At 53.2% G+C, this 20123-nt stretch overlaps 1 protein-coding gene across 2 annotated transcripts in view; it reads right to left on the bottom strand.

The window, feature by feature from the left end:
* Kdm4b (lysine demethylase 4B) overlaps window positions 1-20123 on the bottom strand; it is a 78344-nt gene that overhangs the window by 14617 nt on the left and 43604 nt on the right. For both annotated transcript variants that reach the window (XM_032900755.1, XM_032900754.1), the window contains exons 7-9: window positions 17220-17323; window positions 13850-13987; window positions 3903-4099 (exon numbers count right to left, since the gene is read on the bottom strand). In XM_032900755.1, the coding sequence (XP_032756646.1) occupies window positions 3903-4099; window positions 13850-13987; window positions 17220-17323 (439 nt within the window). The remainder of the gene's footprint in view (window positions 1-3902; window positions 4100-13849; window positions 13988-17219; window positions 17324-20123) is intronic.

Here is a 20123-nt window from a genome sequence, read left to right as displayed (position 1 = left end):
TATAAGCTGGTACTGGAGGCTGCATCAGGGGCCTGACCAGCCCTTGCACAAGCAGACTGGGACAGCCCTGGCTGCACACAACACTGTTCACAGTTGAGCACGCCAGTCAGCCTCCTAGGTACCCACAGTCACAGTGCTCAAGGGTCCAGGAAATGAGACTTGAGCCCATCTGTGCCCCACACCAGAAAATCAGGAACTAGTGGCTCACATGCACACACTGTACCCATCCAGAGAGGGCCACTGTACTCCAAAGACATAGCCATGCTGGTTCTGTTTTATGAGAGCATGCCCAGACTTAGCCCTGTCACAACTGTCACAACCCCACACTAACACCTCTTCCCCACCACGCCTGTCACAGATGCGGCCACCCTTCTGCAGCAGCCTCTCTTCAGGCAGCCACAGCACACAATACCCTTGCATCTGTGTGACGGACCCATAGCTAGGGCAGGGCTCCTGTGCCTGCAGTCTGCTTCAGACCCTCTTCTATTGGCATCTCCAAGTGCTCTAGCCCCACTCTGACCCACTAAGCAGCTTGTCACCAGCTCCACACTGATGACCTAGCAATCCTGGCCCTGTTCCAGGTGGCACCCATCACGATGCCTCTAGTAAGGTAAGCCTTTTATAGTTCCTGCAGCTTTCAGGACTTCGACTTGCGCTGGGCTGACATGCATCCTGCATGCATTAGCTTTCCCAAGAAGGACGTGAGTCCTGAAGAGCTGCAAGCCTGTCTTTCTTCCCCTGAGTCCAGTAGGCACTATGGCTGGGGGACCCTGGGAGGAGATCCTGGGAAGGGACCACAGGCCACAAGGGCTTGCTCTGCAGCCTTTAGCTGGATGCCAAGTCCTGTGCTAGCCTGTTCTCTCTAGAAGCTCTGGGGATTGCCTAATGAACCCAGGTGAGGGACCCATGGGCATATACCACGTCTTGGGTCATCATCACCATACCACAAGACCAGGCTGCACAGAGCCACTGATGCAAGTGTCTTGCTTGTCTTAAAACTTGGACAAGGCTAGACTACTCTGCCTTTCAACTTCCAGCACCTTCTCTGTGCTACTGTCTGGGGGCTCACATTTTCCTGCAGCACTGTGGACCAGCTCGTGCTGGCCTCTCCTGCCTCTGCTCTTTTGCCATGGTCTCTGGTGGCTTTGGAATCTCCTTGAAGGCTGTCTCTGCTCCACCCTGGCCTCTGGTCTTGTTCTAAGGGTGAATAAGGGGCTTGCACTAAGAGTGATGGCAAGCAGAGGCTACAGGACAACCACTGTTAGGATCAGAGCCACTAGATGGACCCCATACGAAGATGTCGGTTTTCTGCCACGAAGTGAGTGGTGTGCACAGGGAGCAGGCCTGGCGGTGAGGACAGCTTACGCAAGGCATCCAGTGCTCCAACCTGGGGTGCCCAAAGTCCTGACCCAGTCTAGCCTACTCTGGTGAGCCTCCTGCTGTCTCACTGATGTCTCTGAGCCATCCGGCTGCTCCTATACAGACCAACTCTCATCCACACCCCATTGGGCTCAGCAGATGGCTGAACTGGGCAACATTTTATCAATTGTTAGAAGTCAAGTGTTGGCAGGTGAATGACACAAACTCTTCTGAGGTGAAAGCAGGAGACTTGGGACTGCAGTGGTGGGTGAGGAAGAAGCCCACAGCTTTCACTGACAGGAATGACACACAGTGAGAGATGACAGCTACAGATATGTGGTGGCCTGTGCCTCCAAAGCAGCTAGGAGGCTGAAGGCTCTGGCTTCCTTCCCTGGCTTGATTTCTACCACTAAGTGGCAATATTTACTATATCCCCAGGGAAACTGAGGCACATTCTAGGGTTCAGGAAACATGGTGCTTGGGGTCACAGGCAGATTCTGGTGATGAGGTCAGCAGGCAGGTGTGTCACACTGTGGAGTACAGACACCTCCTGACCCCCTACACATCCACAGTGGGCCAGACTGACCAAGTAATGTGGCATTGTCTCCTGATAGTCACCTCTGAAAGGGGTTGAAGTCAACCCACCTGTTAAGCTGCTGACTAGGAATGGGGCCAGGGAGGGCACAGGATAGCCTGATAGAGGCCTGTGCTGAGAAGCAGCCAGCCTGGGCCCCCAGGGGACACAGAAGGGCCCTCATGGGATAAAGAGGCTGAGCACACTATTGCTGGTCTAAATAGCATCTCCCAACAAGAAGCCAACGGGAACTGTCCGATGCATAGGGCTGTAACCAGAGCATTATGCAGAAGGCAGAGGGCAGGGTGCTCTCAGCACCAGTAGACAGCAATGGCCCAGCAGCCCCAGGCCCTGGTGCATTGGGGAGATAGATGCTCTGGTTCCACACTAAACCCCTAATGTGCCAAAAACAAAACAAAACAAAACAAAACAAAACAAAACAAAAAAAAACCCTAATGTGCCTCAGTTTTCCCAGGGGAGCTAAGCATGGCAACGAGGCACAGCTGAGAGAAGCTGGGCCCGTGCTCAGGGCAATCCCAGCACCAGGTAGAAGCACAACAAGCCCATTCCACAGAGGCCAGGGCTTCCACAGGAACAGCCGGCTTCTAGCAGCTTTAACAGAAGGTATGTCCTCAGGGTGACCTTCATTCACAGTGTCATTATCGCAGCTTTCAGAGAGTCACAGTGGGGCACTGCCTAGGGAAGGAAGCCTCTGAGAGACTGGCTGTGGTGTAAGCGTGGGAGATCCATCTCTGGACAGCCTTGGTACAACTGTGGCCCTGGAATGTGAGGTCTATTTGATGGACCCTTAAACCATCTATCATGAAACCATCATAAAACCCCACAGCTACATTCAGCGCCACAAGGCTGCTTTCCATGGCCCTGCAAGGCAGGAAGTCAAATGAAGACACTGCAGAAAGATGGAGAACCACAGACTGCTCCACAGGAGAGGACATTAAGCAGGAAACAGAGGGTAAGACTGTAGCACATGCAACACTGTCGAAGAGAACCTGGTGAGGAGGGAAGGTTTCAGATCACAGTCTGACTGTCCCATATAGCTCCCATGGCCTGCCTGCAGAACAGGACCCCATGGCCAGGGCCAAGGCACAGCTAGCACTGACCCCTGGGCTAGACAAAGAAGCCCTGAACTCTTCAGGAATGGAAAGTAGCAGGCTGCCTGGCATAGCCAATGTAGGCTAAGGCTGCAGCAAATTCTAGAAGATACCACAGATTCTACAAGATTTGAAAGCCATGAGGATCCTCACAGCAGTACACAGGTCTATAGGTCAAGGCAGCAGGTACGTTCCTATGCAAGGTCTTGTCAACACTACTGGCTTCTGAATGGTGGTCACAGCCTGGCCTGCTGGGTCCTTCCCAGGCAGACACCCGAGTTCCACACAGTCTCATAGCTGTGGCTCTATCTCAGCTCTGAGGGCTCTCCTTGGCCTATCAGAAGCTCAAACCCTGAGGAGTTACACGGACCTGCAATGAGGGGTTGGGCCTAGCCATGTAGGCCTCCCTCTTACCTGCACTGTCAATGCTAGAGTCACCTCTGACTCGGGACATGGGCAGGGCTGCTGCAGCCATGGGTGACCATACTATGATTGTAAGGAGTAGGCCAGTAGGGTCCATGCATCCTTAGGAGCATGGCATCTGGTTAGGCTTTAGCCCTATGAATGCTTGCAGGGGCCCTGCCAGCTCTCAGAGATGCAAGGGCACCGGGATTACATCACCAGGAAATAGCAGTGAACAGTCAGATGCCCATGGAAAGGCTCTGAGGCCCTGCCTGGGATGCCCAGATAACTCCTGTTATAGAAGCAGAAATAAGAACAAGAGTGGAGCAAGCGCAAGGCCCTGGGTTTGGTCCCCAGCTACGTAAAAAAAAAAAAAAAAAAAAAAAAAAAAAAAAAAAAAAAAAACAACAACAACAAAGTGGAGGTGGAGGAAGGCACTGAAGATGGCTACTCACCTTCGCAGGAGCTTGGCCTTGAGTGAAGTTCGTGAGGCACTCCAGGAGCTGAGCTCGGGACTGCTCAGGGCCGTGGGCCTCGTGTGGTCCAGCACTGTGAGGTCGCGCCCTTGCTTCCACTGCTCATAGCGTTCGGGCTGCAGTATGCGTACAAACACATCCATGGAGATCTTGACCATGTCCTTTCGACATGTACACTGTGGGGACACACAGAGTCACTGAGTCTCATGCCAGCTGGGCTCCCACACAGTGGACACAGCCCAGTATCAAGGTGGGCCTGCTAGTTCAGCCACCGCTGCCCTCACCACAGGCAGGCAAGACGAAAAGGCCCCTAGAGGGAATGCCCAGCCTTGCCCAGCAAGAAGAGAAGATGACATGGCATCATTTCCAGAGGGCAACACGGGTCTTCATAGATCAATCACCCAGGACCAGGCAGTCTGACTGACTGACTTCTAGGTCTACCTAGAAGACCCAAGCCTGGGCCTGGTGAACCCAGACAGGATAGGGAGCAGGCAGTGCCTTGTGCTCACCACCTAGTCTGAACACCCCTGAACCAGTCTCCCTCCCTCTCTCCCAGACTAAAGGACACAGGCCTCTCAAGCAGCAGAACAAGCTGGGCCAGTGTGACAGGACAGCTGAGACACTCCTGAGGGGACTGCAAGCTGTGACACTGCAGATTGGATGGTGAGCTCCTAAGCCCTCTGTGAGCTCACTGCCCCCAGTCTACAGCAGCTGTGGCTCCATCTAGAATGTCCTGAATGCAGAGGAAGAAAACTGAAGTGGGTACGATGAGCCCTTCCCAGTTTCCCCATCCTACCCAAGAAGCCTCAGCAAGGAAATGTCCTGTAGCTCCCACCCCTCTTTGCTGGAGGGGAGGGCACTAGGGCTCTGTCTAGGTCCAGTATGCCGAACGAGAGGGGGTACTTATGGGGGAGTGATTTCCAGCAAACTCAACTTGCTTAATGGGAATATGCAGGAGAGTGGCTGTGCAGGGACTGCCAGTCAGCGGTGGCCACAGATGGTGCCCAAGTTGTGTGTTCCTGAGCCTGGCCTCACTGAGCCCCCATCAACTGCAGATTAAGGGATCTGCGCCAAGTGACTCAGCCACGGCTTTGCCATTAGTAATCAGAAAAAGTACCTTAGTGCTCCCATGGGCTCCACAGACATCAGAGCCAGCACCAGTGGCCAAGACAGAGCTGCCAGCCCCGGCTGGCCTTGCAGTGACAGTAGCCTTCACATACCCCATGTGGGCTGTGCAGATATGGGGAGTGTGTGACCAAAAGCAAATGTTTTAAGGAAGTGGAAGCCGGGTCTGGGAGCAGCAGCCTGTTGGATCTGAGACATGGTCACCAGGGGAAGGTGGCAAAGTTCAGTCACAGGGAGGGCTCGGTCCATCTTCCTGGGGAGGCCCAAGCAGCTGCCCCATCTGACCACAGCAGCTTAGTAGTGTCAGCACAGGAAAAAGCAGACTGCTCTCCACTATGGAGTCACTCTCTCCTGAGGGGCAGAGACTCATCTGTGCAGAGGATCTGTCTGGACCCTTGCAGGCTGGAGCCCTCTCAGGACTGGGCATCACCCTGCCAGTACAGAACACAGTCACCCTGAGACACATGGAAGGAAAGCAGTGGGGCCACTAAGGCCAACCCACTCCAAAGGACTTCATTACCTCCTGAGGACAGAGCTTCTTAGGGGCTCACCCACCAGTGCAATTTAGGCTCCCTCCTTGGTGGGCAGCTGTCACCTGGGTGTCCTACTGCCACCTGGGATTCTGGGGTGGCAACAGTCCTTTCTCGTGAGCCCAGCCTGTGATGAAGGGTGTTAGCCCTGTTGGGGATTAACAAGCTCTGATGACGCCTGACAGCAAAAGGAGATCCTTGAGGGGCCTGGGTGGCACCACTCACCAAAGCTCCTGGCACTAGCCCTGAATGCCAGCCTACCAATATGACAGTCATGCATAGCATCAGGCACCTCTGAGGGCCTCACAGGTACTTCAGAGTAGTACAAGCTTCCAGTTAAGCATCTGAGATAGGGCCATGGACCCCAACCACTGCCACACCCCAGCTGCTGTGCTCCACACCTGAGGGTGAGAAAGCAGACAGATCACCCCACTGCTTGGCTAGGCTAGTGGCTTTCTGCTCTGGGGGCCTCCTTGAGGAGGGCTGCATGAGAAGGCCAGGAACATGACCTAGCCACTGACCTGGACATGGCCACCTGCTGAGTCTACTTCAGAATGGAGCTTGGAGACAATGCAAGGGAAAATTCCCCTCAGGCTCCTAGCCTGAGGCTGCACTGGAGCCTTGAGCAGGGTCCTGTCACAGACCTATAGAAGTGGCCTAGGAGGAGAATAAGCTGAGACATCTATTACTCTCACAGGACAAGCTGAGCAGGTATGGCAAAGCATAGTTTGCCATCAGGGTGACTACCTGTCACCATCTTAGGGCCTTTGTAACTACACAGGAAAGTGACCACAGTCAGGCAGAGCTGGGGGGCTTTGGTGAAGTAACACTCACCAGGCACTAAACCCTGACCCTTGCTTTCCAGGCATGCAGGGGTACGCTGCCCTCCTAACCACCCCCCCCACGGCACGTCAGGAACTGTGAACCACAGTAGCCTTGCACTGCCACCTGGCCAGCTGGCAGTCGTTCTCACCCACCAGAACTCACAGGCCGGCGAAGCAGAGTTGGAACCTGCAGCACACAACGAGGGATCATCTGACACCTGCTTCCCAACCTGGAGCGAAGCTTGGACAGCCAATCTGGACCAGCTCCCAGTTCTGCACACAGATGCTAGGGATTCTCTGTCCCAGCTCCCCCATACATGCTGCCTTGTCTTACTTTGTGAACAAAGGCATCCTGCAGCCATCACCCTACATCCTACTGCATTCACGGGCACTTTACAGCCTGAGATGATGCCTAGTACCTCGTTGGGGCTGTGTGATGGTCCAGAGCTTAGTGTGGCTGCACATGGCACAGACACCTTTAAAGTGCTTCTGCATAAGAGACCCTGCCTATGCTGACAGCAGCATTTTGCTTCCCCGGGGGGCCGTTGCTCCTGGATATTGGTGCTCCTCAAAGCATGTGACCTACTCCTGCCAGTCTGTGTCACTATTCATTTTTCTACACAGATCCTGGTGGAGACCTCTTTTCCACCCCCAGATCCTTGTAGGCCATTGACTATCAGGAGCCTAGTCAGGTCAGTGAGATTCTCGGAGACACGAAGGAGACAGGTCTTCTCAGGCTACCCAAGTCACAGAAGTGCTTGTCCAGTGAAATTGAAACATTGGGGTGTGGCTGGCAAACATGGGACAAGGGTCCCTATGTGGTTCTCTGCCTAGCTAAACCTTGCCCCAATGCCCCTGGGTCCAGGGTCACCCCATGAACAGACTGTGTGTTTACACCATGCACCTCTAGCACAGGGTCACCCCATGAACAGACTATGTATACACACTATGCACCTCTAGCACAGGGTCACCCCATGAACAGACTGTGTGTGTATACCATGCACCTCTAGCACAGGGTCACCCCATGAACAGACTGTGTGTGCACACCATGCACCTCTAGCGACTGAAAACTGTGGAGGTGTCTCATCTGTAGTGGGGTACATGTACGCTTATTCCAGTACCACTGAGGGTTTGTAGACCCTTGGCTTCCTGGCTCCTTCAGGGCTGTGTCAGGCACGGAGGTTCTGCCTGGACTGCAACACTGTCCCGGGGCTCCCACATCCTCACACTTTGAATCTATCCCTACTGTCTCACTCGAAGTGGGCTGGGTGCATGGCAGTGAGGACACCTGGGTTCCCAGGATCTTCTGTGGGCTCTGAGCTCTGGTTGGAGGCTGTGTTCTTTTGAGAGGCCTGATTACACCAGAACCCGCTCATGCAAAACTGGAGCTGGGGAAGCAGTAGCTGGAGAGGAGATGATTAAAACACAGACTCAATAAAACCACCAACCCAGATAGCACGGTACTATAGGGACTCTCCTGCTCTTACCAGCGTGGCAGGGACAACTCTCAGTCACGGCATAGGAACCAGGGCGGAACACCGAGCCTGCTGTTGAGGTGGCTGAGGGTAGGACACGTCATCCCTAAAAAGCATCAGTTCTGGAGGGGACAACAACATTGTCCCCAGCTCACCACCATGGCTGGACATATTCAGATGTGATTGCCCCTACCCCCAGGTGACCTGACAGGCCTGGGGTCTAGGAGCCAGGGTAGGGGCACACCACAGGGTGCAGGAGGGGCATTGACAAACCCTGCTGACCTGATGGAGACTGGGCCACAGTCTCTAGATGCCTGGCTCAGGCCTGTTTCCTAAAAGTGGACCTTGCTAAACCATGGCACCAACTAAGGCCACCATTAGCCTCCCTGGGCAGAAATGTTTTTTAAAAAATAATGTAGCTGAGACTGACCTCGAACTTGGGGCAATCTTCCTGCCTTAGCCTCCTGAGTGCTGGGGTGACAGACATGCACCAGTGCCCTAGCAAAGGAAGGCAAGCTCAATGACTGAAAGAACACTTTTGCAGAGCTGTCTGTTTGAGGGTGATGCTCTGGCCCACTAAGGGTTACAGCACAGAGCTCTGGCTGTGGCTTGGCCCATTTCTGCTGTGATTGCCAGCACTGTGACAACAGCCAGTTCATTAGGGAACCACAGGGACCTGTGCACAAGATGATTAGGCGCCAGCTCACAGTGCTGCCTGGCAGGGCCTATGCCCCTCAGCAGTCTCCAGTGTCATGATGCCCCTCATGTGGCACTGCACCCATGACAACATGCACCTCACCCCCTCTTGGCACTGAGGCCACCTGTCCTGGATGGCACCAAGGACAGACAGTGAGCAGGGAGCTGGCATCACTAGCCTCTTTTTTCTCCCTATACTGCTCTTTAGGTCCTGTCAGCTCCTGCTTTGTGCAAACCTTAGTATGACCATCATAAGCCAAAAACCTGGCAATGCCATGCCAGGGACCTTCTAGAGCAGCCTACAACATACCAGCATCCCTTGACATGGAAACCCCTGGAGCCTCAGTTTACTCAGGTAAATTGAGGCACGAGGTTGCAATGCACAGGCTACATCGTATGGGGTGTCTAGTGTCTGCGTCCATGATATATTTATTCTCCACTTAACCTACTGGGGAATCAGCTGCAGAGGACAGGGTTTATCAGCAGGTACCTCCTCAGCCAGAGACCTCAAGCGACACTTAGAAGTACTTGCTACCAGGGCTGTTGGAGCTCATGGGGTGCAAGGCTAGGATACCTCACAGAGAACATACCCCAGAGCATGTACAGTGTTGGGGAGCCCATGCTAGGGCACCTTCTAGAGCTTTCCTCCCCAACCATGGGCCAGCTATGCCACAAGAAGGCTGTGTCAGTCAGCCTTACACAGGACCCTCTATGTGCCCATGGGCACACGTGCTTAGAGAAATGGTCGTGTGACAGGGACGGGGGTGGGGGTTGAGGGAGAGACACACTTCACAATAGCCATTGTGTGCATAGAGTTCTGCCATGACACAAATCAGGGTCAGTGAGACAGAATGGCCAGGTGGTAGCAGTACCTCAGACCCTGCGATTGAGGGTGCAGGCCAGCTTCATGCCTCCCAGCCTGCAGCTAACTGTGCAGGGTGGGAAACATGGTCACTCACAGCAGGGAACAAGGCTGTCAGTTCTCACCTGGTCATTAATCTCAGTGCTTCCTACCCAGGGTCTGATGCTACCAGTCCATCACAAGGGCATGATGATATGCAGCAAGGGGTAGGCTACCTCCAGACTTTCACCCCCAACTCTGTAGGAGGCCTCCCAGCTCCAATGTCTACCCTTCAGGCTTGCCAAGCATTTCTGGGAAGATTGGCAGCTGGCCTCAAGAATGGCAAAGGGGACAGAAGCCGCTGAATGTGCAGCCAGAGCCAGATTCTCAGTCACATCCTTGGTCTCATCACAGCTGAGTTTGGTGGGGTCATGGTGAGAGACAATTTAGAGAAGAACCCCCTCCCCTGCAGTGTGGACCAGGGCTGAGCTGACCACATTGTGTGTGGCCTGTGTCGCTCACAAAGGCTGATGAAGCAGCTATCGAGGAGCAAGGCTATGTAGGAGGCACTCCTCACTGGAGAACCCCTTTGGTTTAGTTAGTGACCTAGCTGTGGATTGTTGCAAAAGCAGACGAAGCAGGCAGGTGGGCAGGCAGGCAGAAGTGCCTCAAGCCCTTCCTTCCATGTTATCACACCTGGGAAGAGGGGCCGGCTGACCTGGTGCATTCCCAGAGGCTCCAGACCACATCTGCACACAGGTCCTATTGAATAGACCAGGAACCTGAAGGGCATGCTGGACATGGCCCCTGCTGTGTAACACTGGCAAAGTTGCTTGGCCTCTGTTTCTGTCTATCAGCTCAGGGTCATTCCATGGAGGATGCTGACTTCACAGAAGAGGAATGAACCATGTCTATGGGGAGCATGTAGGAATGCCTGGGAAATAAAGTGTGTTCACCCTAGCCCCATGCTCATTCGAGACTCTTGTCATACATGTGGGAGGTAGAGTGTCACAGCTAGGTAGCTTAACTTTCTACACTTCTTAACTCTGATTCCTTTTTGCTGCTGAGATAGGATCATGCTCTGTAGCCCAGGCTCTGAAAAACCTTAAGGCAATCCTGCCTTAGCTTCTTGGATGCTGGGATTCCATGTGTGTACTAAGCACAGTTCAGGAACCTTCTCTGTAAGGATGGATGCTGTCAAGACAGGAAAAGAGCCTGTGAGGGGCCCAAGGCCTGACACAGGTCTGTGGCTTGGTTTTGTTTTAAGGTAGCCCTCTCATGTAGCCCTGGCTGCCCTCAAACTCACTATGTAACTGAAGACGGCCCTGAATTCTTGATCCCCTGTCATCTGGTTGACCTTAACTCTCATCTCGGAACTGAACCAATCAAAACTGGTGGCACAACTGGTGCTGCACACAGATAAGACACCCACAGGACCATGGTTACTCTCAACTGCGCTGTGTGACCATGTGATGGTTTGGGATGGCTTGGCCCAGGGAGTGGTGTGGTCTTGGAGCACATATGTCACTGTGGATGATAGCAGCCTTCAGATGAAGATGCACCATACCTGTCTGGATGCTGCCATGCTCCCAGCTTGATGATAATGGACTGAATCTCTGAACCTGTAAGCCAGCCCCAATTAAATGTTGTCCTCTATAAGACTTGCATTGGTTATGGTGTCTGTTCACAGAAATAAAACCCTAAGACACCACAGAAGGAAAAGCCAGAAGAGGAGGTGACAGAAGCTAGTACGAGCCCCTCAGCTGTCCTCATCTCTCTACACAGCCAGATTAGAAAATGACACTCACCTCCCAATCATGATCTGCTCTTTAACTCAGATCACTGGGGGTCACCTCTCCCTGCCAGTAAAGACAGAACAAATCCCAAAGGAGAACTCTTGATGGCTGCATAATATTCCCTTAGCACATGTTACTTTACTGGGAAGGCCTTGGCCATCCATGTCTGTGAGACCATAATGCACCTGTCCCAAGAAAGTAGTTCAAAAGTCAGAGCAGACGTGGCTCACAAGACAGCCTTCTGCAAAGGGTCCATGAGTTGCTGCAGTTAATCTGAAGACACTGGTGTTGTTGTAAAAATATAAAAATAATAAAGAGTAACGGTGTCTTTTACCTCGCTGGGTCTACACCTCGGGTGCCCCAAGATATCTGCTAGATATCTTGGCGGAAACACAGCCCAGCCGCACACTTTCCTACACTCAAACCCTCACATAAAAGAACACACAACACAGTAATCTTAGATCCAATTGGTAAGATATAATTGCCCACTTAAACATACAAAGCCCGGTACCATCCATCCCTTAGGAACATTGATAACAACCTGTAAATACACAGAGCAGAATCTTAACATCACCTGCCATCTTGTCCTGCCATGGCTTCTCTCTCTCTCTCCTCTGCCCTGTCTCCTCCTCTCTCCCTTAGTCTCCTCCTCTTCCTTCAAACTTCTCTCCTGCCCATCCTTCCTTCTCCTCCAATGACAGGCCTCCTTCTATCCTGTACCTGCCTCACCTGTGACATCATCCTACAACTGGGATCTGTGCCCTGGGTGACCTAGATGCTCCAGTACCACAACTCTCCCCTGAGCTGAGCCTTCCACAGTTTGCACTCACATATGCACAATCTAGAAAAATCTTTAAGAGAATCTGGTGACTTCAGTACTGGCTGGTTCCTGGCCCAGAGGTCAGCCTGCAGCCCAGTGCATTTGAGATTTTCCTCCTACCACCAGGGTAAGAGGTGTGCTCGCCTAGCTACCACCTTGTTTCTTATGAAGGAAGAGGTATAGGCACAGGGATGCTTGTGGTGCTGGCCAGGGCTGATGCTCTCACTTTCACAGGCAGCAAGTACCTTCCTGGAAGGCTCAAGGGGTTCCAGGCTGCAAAGAGGACCTGCCTTAGCACTGTATGACTCTATGCCAGTGGCTCCTCTGTTCCTTAGGGACATGCAGGGGGACTCCAGTGCCTACCATAGATCATGGACTCCTCTGTACCGGCTTCAGTCATTACAAATACAAAGTGGCACTTGCTCTGCCCTGGTTAGAGAGGGAAGAAGGCAGCTTACTTGCAGCTCCCTGATGCTGCTGTGGACTTGGAAGGGCAGGGGAATGGAGAGAAGCAAAAAGGGACACAACCTATGCATGCAGGCTGGGGAGGAGGGTGTGGGACTATGACCACCACGTGAGAACAGATGGTTGGGTAGAGAGAAAGACAGGCACTCATCCTGGCCAGGTAACCTGGGACTCAGGCCCCATCTTGCCTTGCATAGCATGGCACCCCTCACAGTTTCTCTGTCCACACTGGCTGGAGAGCAGCAGTCCTGGTCCCCAGGCCCCACCATAAGGCCCCACCCTCAGCTGGCTGTGCATCCCCCCTCCTGGTGGGCACTGCCACACTAGGACTGCCCTGGTAGTTGGGCACACCTGGGAGAATGCTGTGCTTGACACCTTGCCCTGTCCCTGGCTGGTCTGTGGTGCCTTAGGCCACTTGTCCCCTAATTTCATGCTATGTTGCCTGACAATGGAGAATGGCACCGTATCGAACCACGATCCCCAAATGTTGCTTGTTTGTGAACACATGGCTGAGCCTGAAATTACTTTTCCTATCTGGGCAGTTCCTGTCATGGCTGCAGCTGAGACAGCCCCGCCATCACAGCTCAATCTGCCACCCTGCCAGCACTAGCCAGGCAAGGTGTCTAACCGGTCAGAACTGGACACAGGCCTCAACCCTGGCTCACTCATGCCACCTTCCAGGCTCATGCCAGACTAGTGTTTCATAAAGACTGAAATAGGCCCCAGCCACCCCACAGCAGGTCACCACATCCATACCACATCCTTAGTGAACCCGCCCAGAGTTTGATGGCCCTGGCTTCATGTCCAGTCACAAGAGGAGATGATTGCCCCAGGAAGTAGAGTGAGGGCAGCAAGCAAGAAGCAGGCAGACAGGGGAACCAGGAATGGCCCAGTAGTCAAAGCAGCCACTGATCTGAATTCCCACCCTCTGAACCCACACAAAGGTAGGTGTGCTGGTGCATGAAAGTGAGATGGGAGGCTAATGGACACCCCAGAAGCCACAGCCAGGAGACCATGCCTCACACAGGAAAACCATGGGCAGTGGGTTACATGTGCACACAGGTCCACATGAACACACATGAAAACTAGCAACACTAGTTACAAGCTAAATGGTAATCTAGTCCTGGGCATAGGGCATCCTGTGGCCCATCACTGGGAAGGCCAAGGCAGTATCAGGCAATGTCTCAAAAACTAAAATGAACTAGTAAATAACTTGGCACAACAGCAAGGGTCAGCTCCCCAGAGCAGCACTGCCAGGAGAGACGGTCCCTGCAGATCCACCCGCAGTGGAGTGCGCCTAGGTACAGCACTGTTCCCACCCATCCACTGAACCGGAGATGACTGGTGCACCTACCTGTGTGGCCACTTTGCCATAGTCGATCCAGCGCAGCGTGGCGAAGTTAGTGGACTCAGCGCAGTTAAAGCCATGGTTGAAGCCCGCATGGTAACCATAGGGGAATGTGATCATGAACTCCCCAGCTTCCTGTGTAATCTATGGAAGAGAGTGATGAACTAAGCAGGTGATGGATGTCGGCTTAAGGACAGCCCATAGCTGCTAAAGCCCTTTCATGATCTGGTGGGTTTAGTAGAGCCACAGTGTAGCTCGGAAACCTGTGGGATCCTGCACTAAAGGCATTTGCTGCCAAGCCTGACAACCTGGGTTCAATCCCTAGGTCCCAAGACAGAACTTATACCTGACTTCTGTAAGTTATCCCCTGACCTCAGCATGCATGTTATAGTACTTACACCCAGAGCTAAACATGCTGGGACATGGCTTTAATCCCATCACTTTGAGGCCTCTCTGAGCTCCAGGCTAGTCTGGTCTACACAACGAAACCCTGTCTTCAAAACACAAGCAAGCATAGGTCAAAGATGCTGTGGGCATCATGTTAGCCCTTGGTAGCTGAGGTAGGAGACTCATGAATCGAGACTAGGCTGGACTACATGAAAAGACTTGGTTCTAGCACAGCTACCAAAGGATACAGGGCAGGAAGCATGCCTCCACTCTGCACTGTGGCTGCTATGACCTGGCCATCTTGCCCAGTTAAAAGTAAGCTACCCACAGTGTAGCTTAGCACAGGGCCATGGGCAGCTACAGCTGAACCCTCAGAGGCCAGGCCAGAGTACATGCAAGGAGTGTACTATTGTGCAGAGTTGGCCTGATGATGACATTATTGCGCCTATGGTTCTCCATGAAGGAAGTACAGACACAGCCTTTTGTGTGGGGGTGAGGGGGTGGGGTGGGGGGATAGGGGTGGGAATAGCACTGACACCTCCAAGAACAGCTCCAGACACATGCTCCCTAGGGGAGGGATGAATTCTCATCTGTAATGAGCAATTGAGGTCCCATGAGGAACAGGGTCTCTCGCTGAGGCTGCTGGATCCTCACTGTCCACTAAGCAGGCAGGAAGGCTTGAAGACAAGCATCTGTGAATCTGAGCTTGGCATGCACCAACCAAGGAGGAAGGTTCCAGAACCCCAAGGAAGCCCTCAGCCTGGCTCATTCTCTGACCCTGGTCACCCTGGCTTCTTGAAGCTTGGGCTCTGGTGCTGGCATCTCAAGCACACAGGAGATTCACTGGCCCAGGGCTTCTGAGCCGCATGGTCCAGCTGAATGGCACCACCCTATACGCCTGTCACAGTGAGCCACTGTTTCATGAACAGTACTGAGACGGTCATTTCTCTCCGATCACTCTTAGTCACAATGACCTCCACCTTCCCTCTCAACACCTTATAATGGACCTCTGGGCTGTGTATTCCCCACAGGCCACCTAGCCCATGTCACTGAATTCCTCTTGGTGTAACTGGTGAGGGAGAGTGAACGACAAGGTGTGGGATATACATTAGTCATTCATCAAAAATCCACTGAAACCAACACGGCCTGCAGCACAGCAAGCCCTGGAGAATGTGCCTATATTTTTCTTTTCACATAATTAATTGTACCAATCATGGAAAGTCAGTGACAGCACCATTATGTTTTAAATTCTTGCCCAAGTGACAGTTGCTGATGAAGGGTTGTGAGATGCAGGGTGGTAAAGTGTGACACATGCTTGTCCCCGGGTCCTGGGGGTCATAGCATTGCAAAGGAAAGGAAGGCCTGGAGCTTTAATGCTGTCTCTGTGGACAGTGGTGGTGATAGCAGTTCAGTGTTGGTCCTCTCCATGCCATCCAGATTCATAGTAGAGCACATGCTGGGAGCCAGCACACGTAGCCTTCTGAGGTGCAGCACACCACACACACTGGGGCCAGCGATGAGGATGTAGGCATGGCCACACAACAGACAAAACAAAGTCTTGCTCATAGTAGCAACAGAACCATGCTCCCATCCCAGCCACTGTGTCCCAGCCACTGTTAAGCCGTTGCAGCTGCCTCCCCCTCACTGCTGTCAGCAGAGCCCAGGGATAAATCAGGAGGCATTGATGATGGATGGCTGTGCAGTAGAGCCACAGTGGCTGGGGCCAGCGCCAGTCAGAGAGAAGGCTGGAGACACTTCAGGAGGGACAGATGAGGAAGTCAATGGCAGATTACAAAAATACACACTCTTAATCATTAACGAGCCAGCTATTGATCAGCTTCCCTTCTAAAGATAAATACCATTACAGACTCACAAGTGTAGAGTGCAGCTGCTCGGCTGAAGGGTGAGGGGAATTCTGATGAGGGATCCATGCCTCATCTGCAGGAGGGCACCTCATGCTCATCTCATCTCTTCTCTGCTGTTCTGTCCTTAGGCCTCATCCCAACATAGCTGATGCCAGACAGGGGCCTTCACCCACAAGCCTATAGGGCTGGCCAGCCAGAACACCCAACACAACAGTGTAGAAAGTGTGGCTCTCATAATGTCAGCAGACTCTTTGAGTCTGGAGGTAAGCCGGCCGGTTGCCTTGGGCCTGGGTGCCATATGTACAATCTACAGCACTATTAAGACAGCCCAGGAGGAAAGGACCAGGCAGTGACTCTATCTATCCCCATGTCCCCAAGTCCCTGTGCATGAAGCATGGGCCTGGAAAACATTCTCCATAAGCCAGTTACAAAGCAGACACTTCTCACTTCCACAAGTGATGATCTGCCATCTAGCAGGGGTATCTCTGCTTCTCAGAGCCGGGGGCAGCCTCTGGGCTGCATCCGCAGAAAGAACAGCCAGATGTCATGGGTGCCTTGATTGAAATGTCAGGAACAATTTCCAACACAGAGCAAGGGCTCCCTCTCAATGTATGAGTGAGCTCTTGGGTTGACCAATTACTCTTCAGAGAAACTTTCAGAAACAGTTGTCCCAAGACCTCTCATTTCCTAATCCCCAGGCTTCTACTCCTCTGCAGACACAAGCCCAGTTGGGCTAGCCTTCCCTGCTAGGATGTCCCCACATTGCATGGAGAAACCTAAGGTCCTGGGTCTGCAAACTTAAAGTACTTGTCATTGTCAAGCCAGGAATAGGAAGCCCACTGCCACCCGCTCCCACTCCCCAGCAGCTGCCACAGGGCTGGCTCTCCCACCTCAGACCTTATCTATCACAGACCTTAGAGCAACACACAGGACACCTTCATTCAGGGGCCAGCCACCTTACTGACTATAAGCAGTTAATACCAGGTATGGCCAAGGCGGTAGTGAAGACCCTGCCAAACCCACACTTGTCCTGTGCCCTCACCCATTTCCCCTGTAAAAGAACTTAGGTCACCTTCCCAGACCAGTTGGTCAGCACTTGTAGAACCACCCCTGGTGATACATACCCGGCTGAAGGGGATGCCATACTTCTTCAGGATGATGGGCGAGATGAGCGTCATCTTGTGCCTTAGGAAGGCATCGCAGCCTTGTGAGCTCCCAGGGAAGAAGCCTGGGATGGGGCAAAGCAGTGTCAGAGTGGGTGCCACTGTGGGAGACAGGAGCAGTTGTCACTCCTGTGACTGACAACTGCCCAACAGGCAGTTCTTCTGTAAGCTCCTAGGCTGAGTCCACCCTGTTCACCAGGCAGTGTCCCAGGACCTGGGCTTGGCGAGCTGGCACATTTAATTCCTCCCTGAAGGGGATGGGAAACTCTAAAGACCTCTGAGACTAGAGGTCACCACCAAGAAACAAGCCAGCTGTAGCTGCCCTGTACAGCCTCTGGGTCCACAGCTAAGCTCAGGAGCACCCTATGTTCTCAGCAGGCCACTCACCTTCCCAGGCATATGTGTTTGCCTCAGAGCAGGACAGCTGTCTCAAGGCTCAGCCATGTCCTGGAGTCCCAACATGGATTCTGGCCTCCCACACCTTGAGGAGTACAGTTCCCACTATGGGTGGATGATGCTTTCAGAGGCCCAGGGCAGGCTGGGGCTCAGCTCTACCCTCTCAGAAGCAGCACTACAACAGTCAAGGTGGGCAACATAGGGAGCAACTGAGGCAGGGGACACCTAGTTCCTAGACTAACTGCTCACCACATGACACTGTCCTGTGTATCCTCAGAGGATACACCATCATCCCACTACAGTGAGGGTCACAGAAGTCTGCTCTGGGCAAAGCAGGGAACAGGAGGGAAAATGACCCAGCTTCAGAGTCTAAAGAGCCTTCCAGAATCCCACAGACACTTGCCCAGCCTCCGCATGTCCCTGACAGGTCTCTGCTTCCAGAGCACATGTTTGAGTGTGTGCACACCCACAGACATGTGCACAGGGCACATGGCAAGCAGAGACTTAGAGGCCCCGGATGCTGGAAGGAAACTGAGCTGGAAAAGCAGGCACCAGAGGGGATGAGGGCCGAGTCCTCAACTTTCCTTCCTTGGTACTAAAAGCGCCTTGGTTTAAATTATGACTACAGCTTCTAGCAGCACGTTCCCCTTTTAATGCACGTCTTAAGTGGCTCTCATTAGGGCCCTAATAAAGGCTCACATCTGAAGTGATTAGTGCCCCCACATCAGTGCTCTCCCGCGGGCACCTCTCCCCATAAGCCCATTTATGGCTCAGCTATTCATTCTCTGTGCTAACCGTGAGCCCACTCCACTCATCTCTGCTGTGGGTGGCATCGGTGGCGCATGCCCAAAGAAGGTCTGTCTTGGGGCTGCCAAAGGGGGAGGCCCAGGGAGGCTGCATGTGGCCTCCTGCTGTGTCGTGTATCTTGCCTCCCTGTCTTATCCCCACCCTTCCCTGGGCAGATTGCTCAGTCCTTCTTCTGGTTCCAGGGAACTTCCCCACCCAGCTGTCAGGACTGTGTGTCTGTGTGCAGGGCAGATTTTCCTATTGGAGGCAGGGTCTCAAGATGTGGTCCTGGCTAGCCTGGAACTCACTATCAGGAGAACCTTAAACACAAAGATCCACCTGCCTCTGCCTCCTGAGTGCTGGAATTAACAGCCTATACCACCACACCCTGAGGCCAGATGTTTTAAGCAGTCACTCTGGAGGCTGAGAACTGAAATCCTGCTGAGCTTCTGCACACGCCTGCTGCCGCCTTTGTCCCCTGCTGGCCCTGGGAATGCTCATGTGACTACTAGGGTGGATGGAGGGCTGACATTCTGACCACGGCTCTCCTGTCCTTCTGAGGCCAGTCTTACTATCTCCAGAGGCCACAAAGCAAGAGCCACCTGAGCCTTGTTCACTGAACTCTCGCATCACAAGCAGAGAGGAGACACTGTCAGCAGAGGCTGGGCAGCAACTGTGAACCAGCTCCCAGGTCCTGAGCCAGCAGCGAAGAGCATCTCCTTTGTGTTTTATAAAGGGCACCAGCTCATCCAGGACCCCCACAAGGTGCCCATAACCTAACCTCCAGGACCTGTGTATCGCCACTTCCAGGGGCAGAAAAGACTGTAGATGTCTCAAACCAAGGAGCATCCTCATGGACACTGCCTCAGAGGCAGAGAGCCTGACAGATGTTGTACTGCTGTCACTAGACTAGGAAGAAGGGGTGGAGAGCTGAGGGATACATGGTGGGTTGCAGGACTCCCAGGACACCCTGCTGCACCTGTCTTGTATCTGAGCTATGTAGGTACCATAGCTCTAGGTTGTTGACAGCCACTGAGGCTATGTGTGGGCACAGTGGCACTGGGAAGAAAGCACAGTGGCAGCATTGCCTTAGAGGCCTTGCTCAATTCCACACTGTGATGGAGCTGCTCTAGGGATGAATGAGAACAGACAGACCTTTCACATCATCAGGACTCACGGTGCTCTCACTGTGCATATTCCTAGGTTCCCACATACAAACTTACACCTGACAAAGGAATGGGTGTGGTGGGCATGGTGGCATGGACCTGTCATCCCAGCATTCGTGAGGCTGAGGCAGGAGGATTATAAATTCAAGGTTAGCTTAGGCTACAAAGTGAGTTAGAGACAAGCCTGGGCAAGTAGCTAAACCCTGTCTTTAAAAACCAACATGGCTGGGAGCAGCTCTGCAGCAGAGCAACTGCCCAGCATGCATGAGGTCCTAGGTCCCACCCCAAGCATCAGAGTGCAGTAAGAAAAAGGGAAAGCCAGGTACAGGGGCACACGCTGTTCACCCAGACCTCCTAGACCCAGCAGGAGGATAGTGACCTCCCTACCAGCCTGAGCTACAGGTGAAGCCCACTACCAAAGCCAGGCTCTGGCTATGGAGGGCAGGGCTGCTGAAAGAACTTGGCTGTGTTCCCACCTGAGGGCATGGGGGTTACTGATGGCAGACTGAGTGCACTC

This window comes from Rattus rattus, chromosome 4 (genome assembly GCF_011064425.1).
Source record: "Rattus rattus isolate New Zealand chromosome 4, Rrattus_CSIRO_v1, whole genome shotgun sequence".
Lineage (NCBI taxonomy): Eukaryota > Metazoa > Chordata > Mammalia > Rodentia > Muridae > Rattus > Rattus rattus.
The sequence above is the reverse complement of the archived record's forward strand: the minus strand, read 5'-3'. Positions and strand labels throughout refer to the sequence as shown.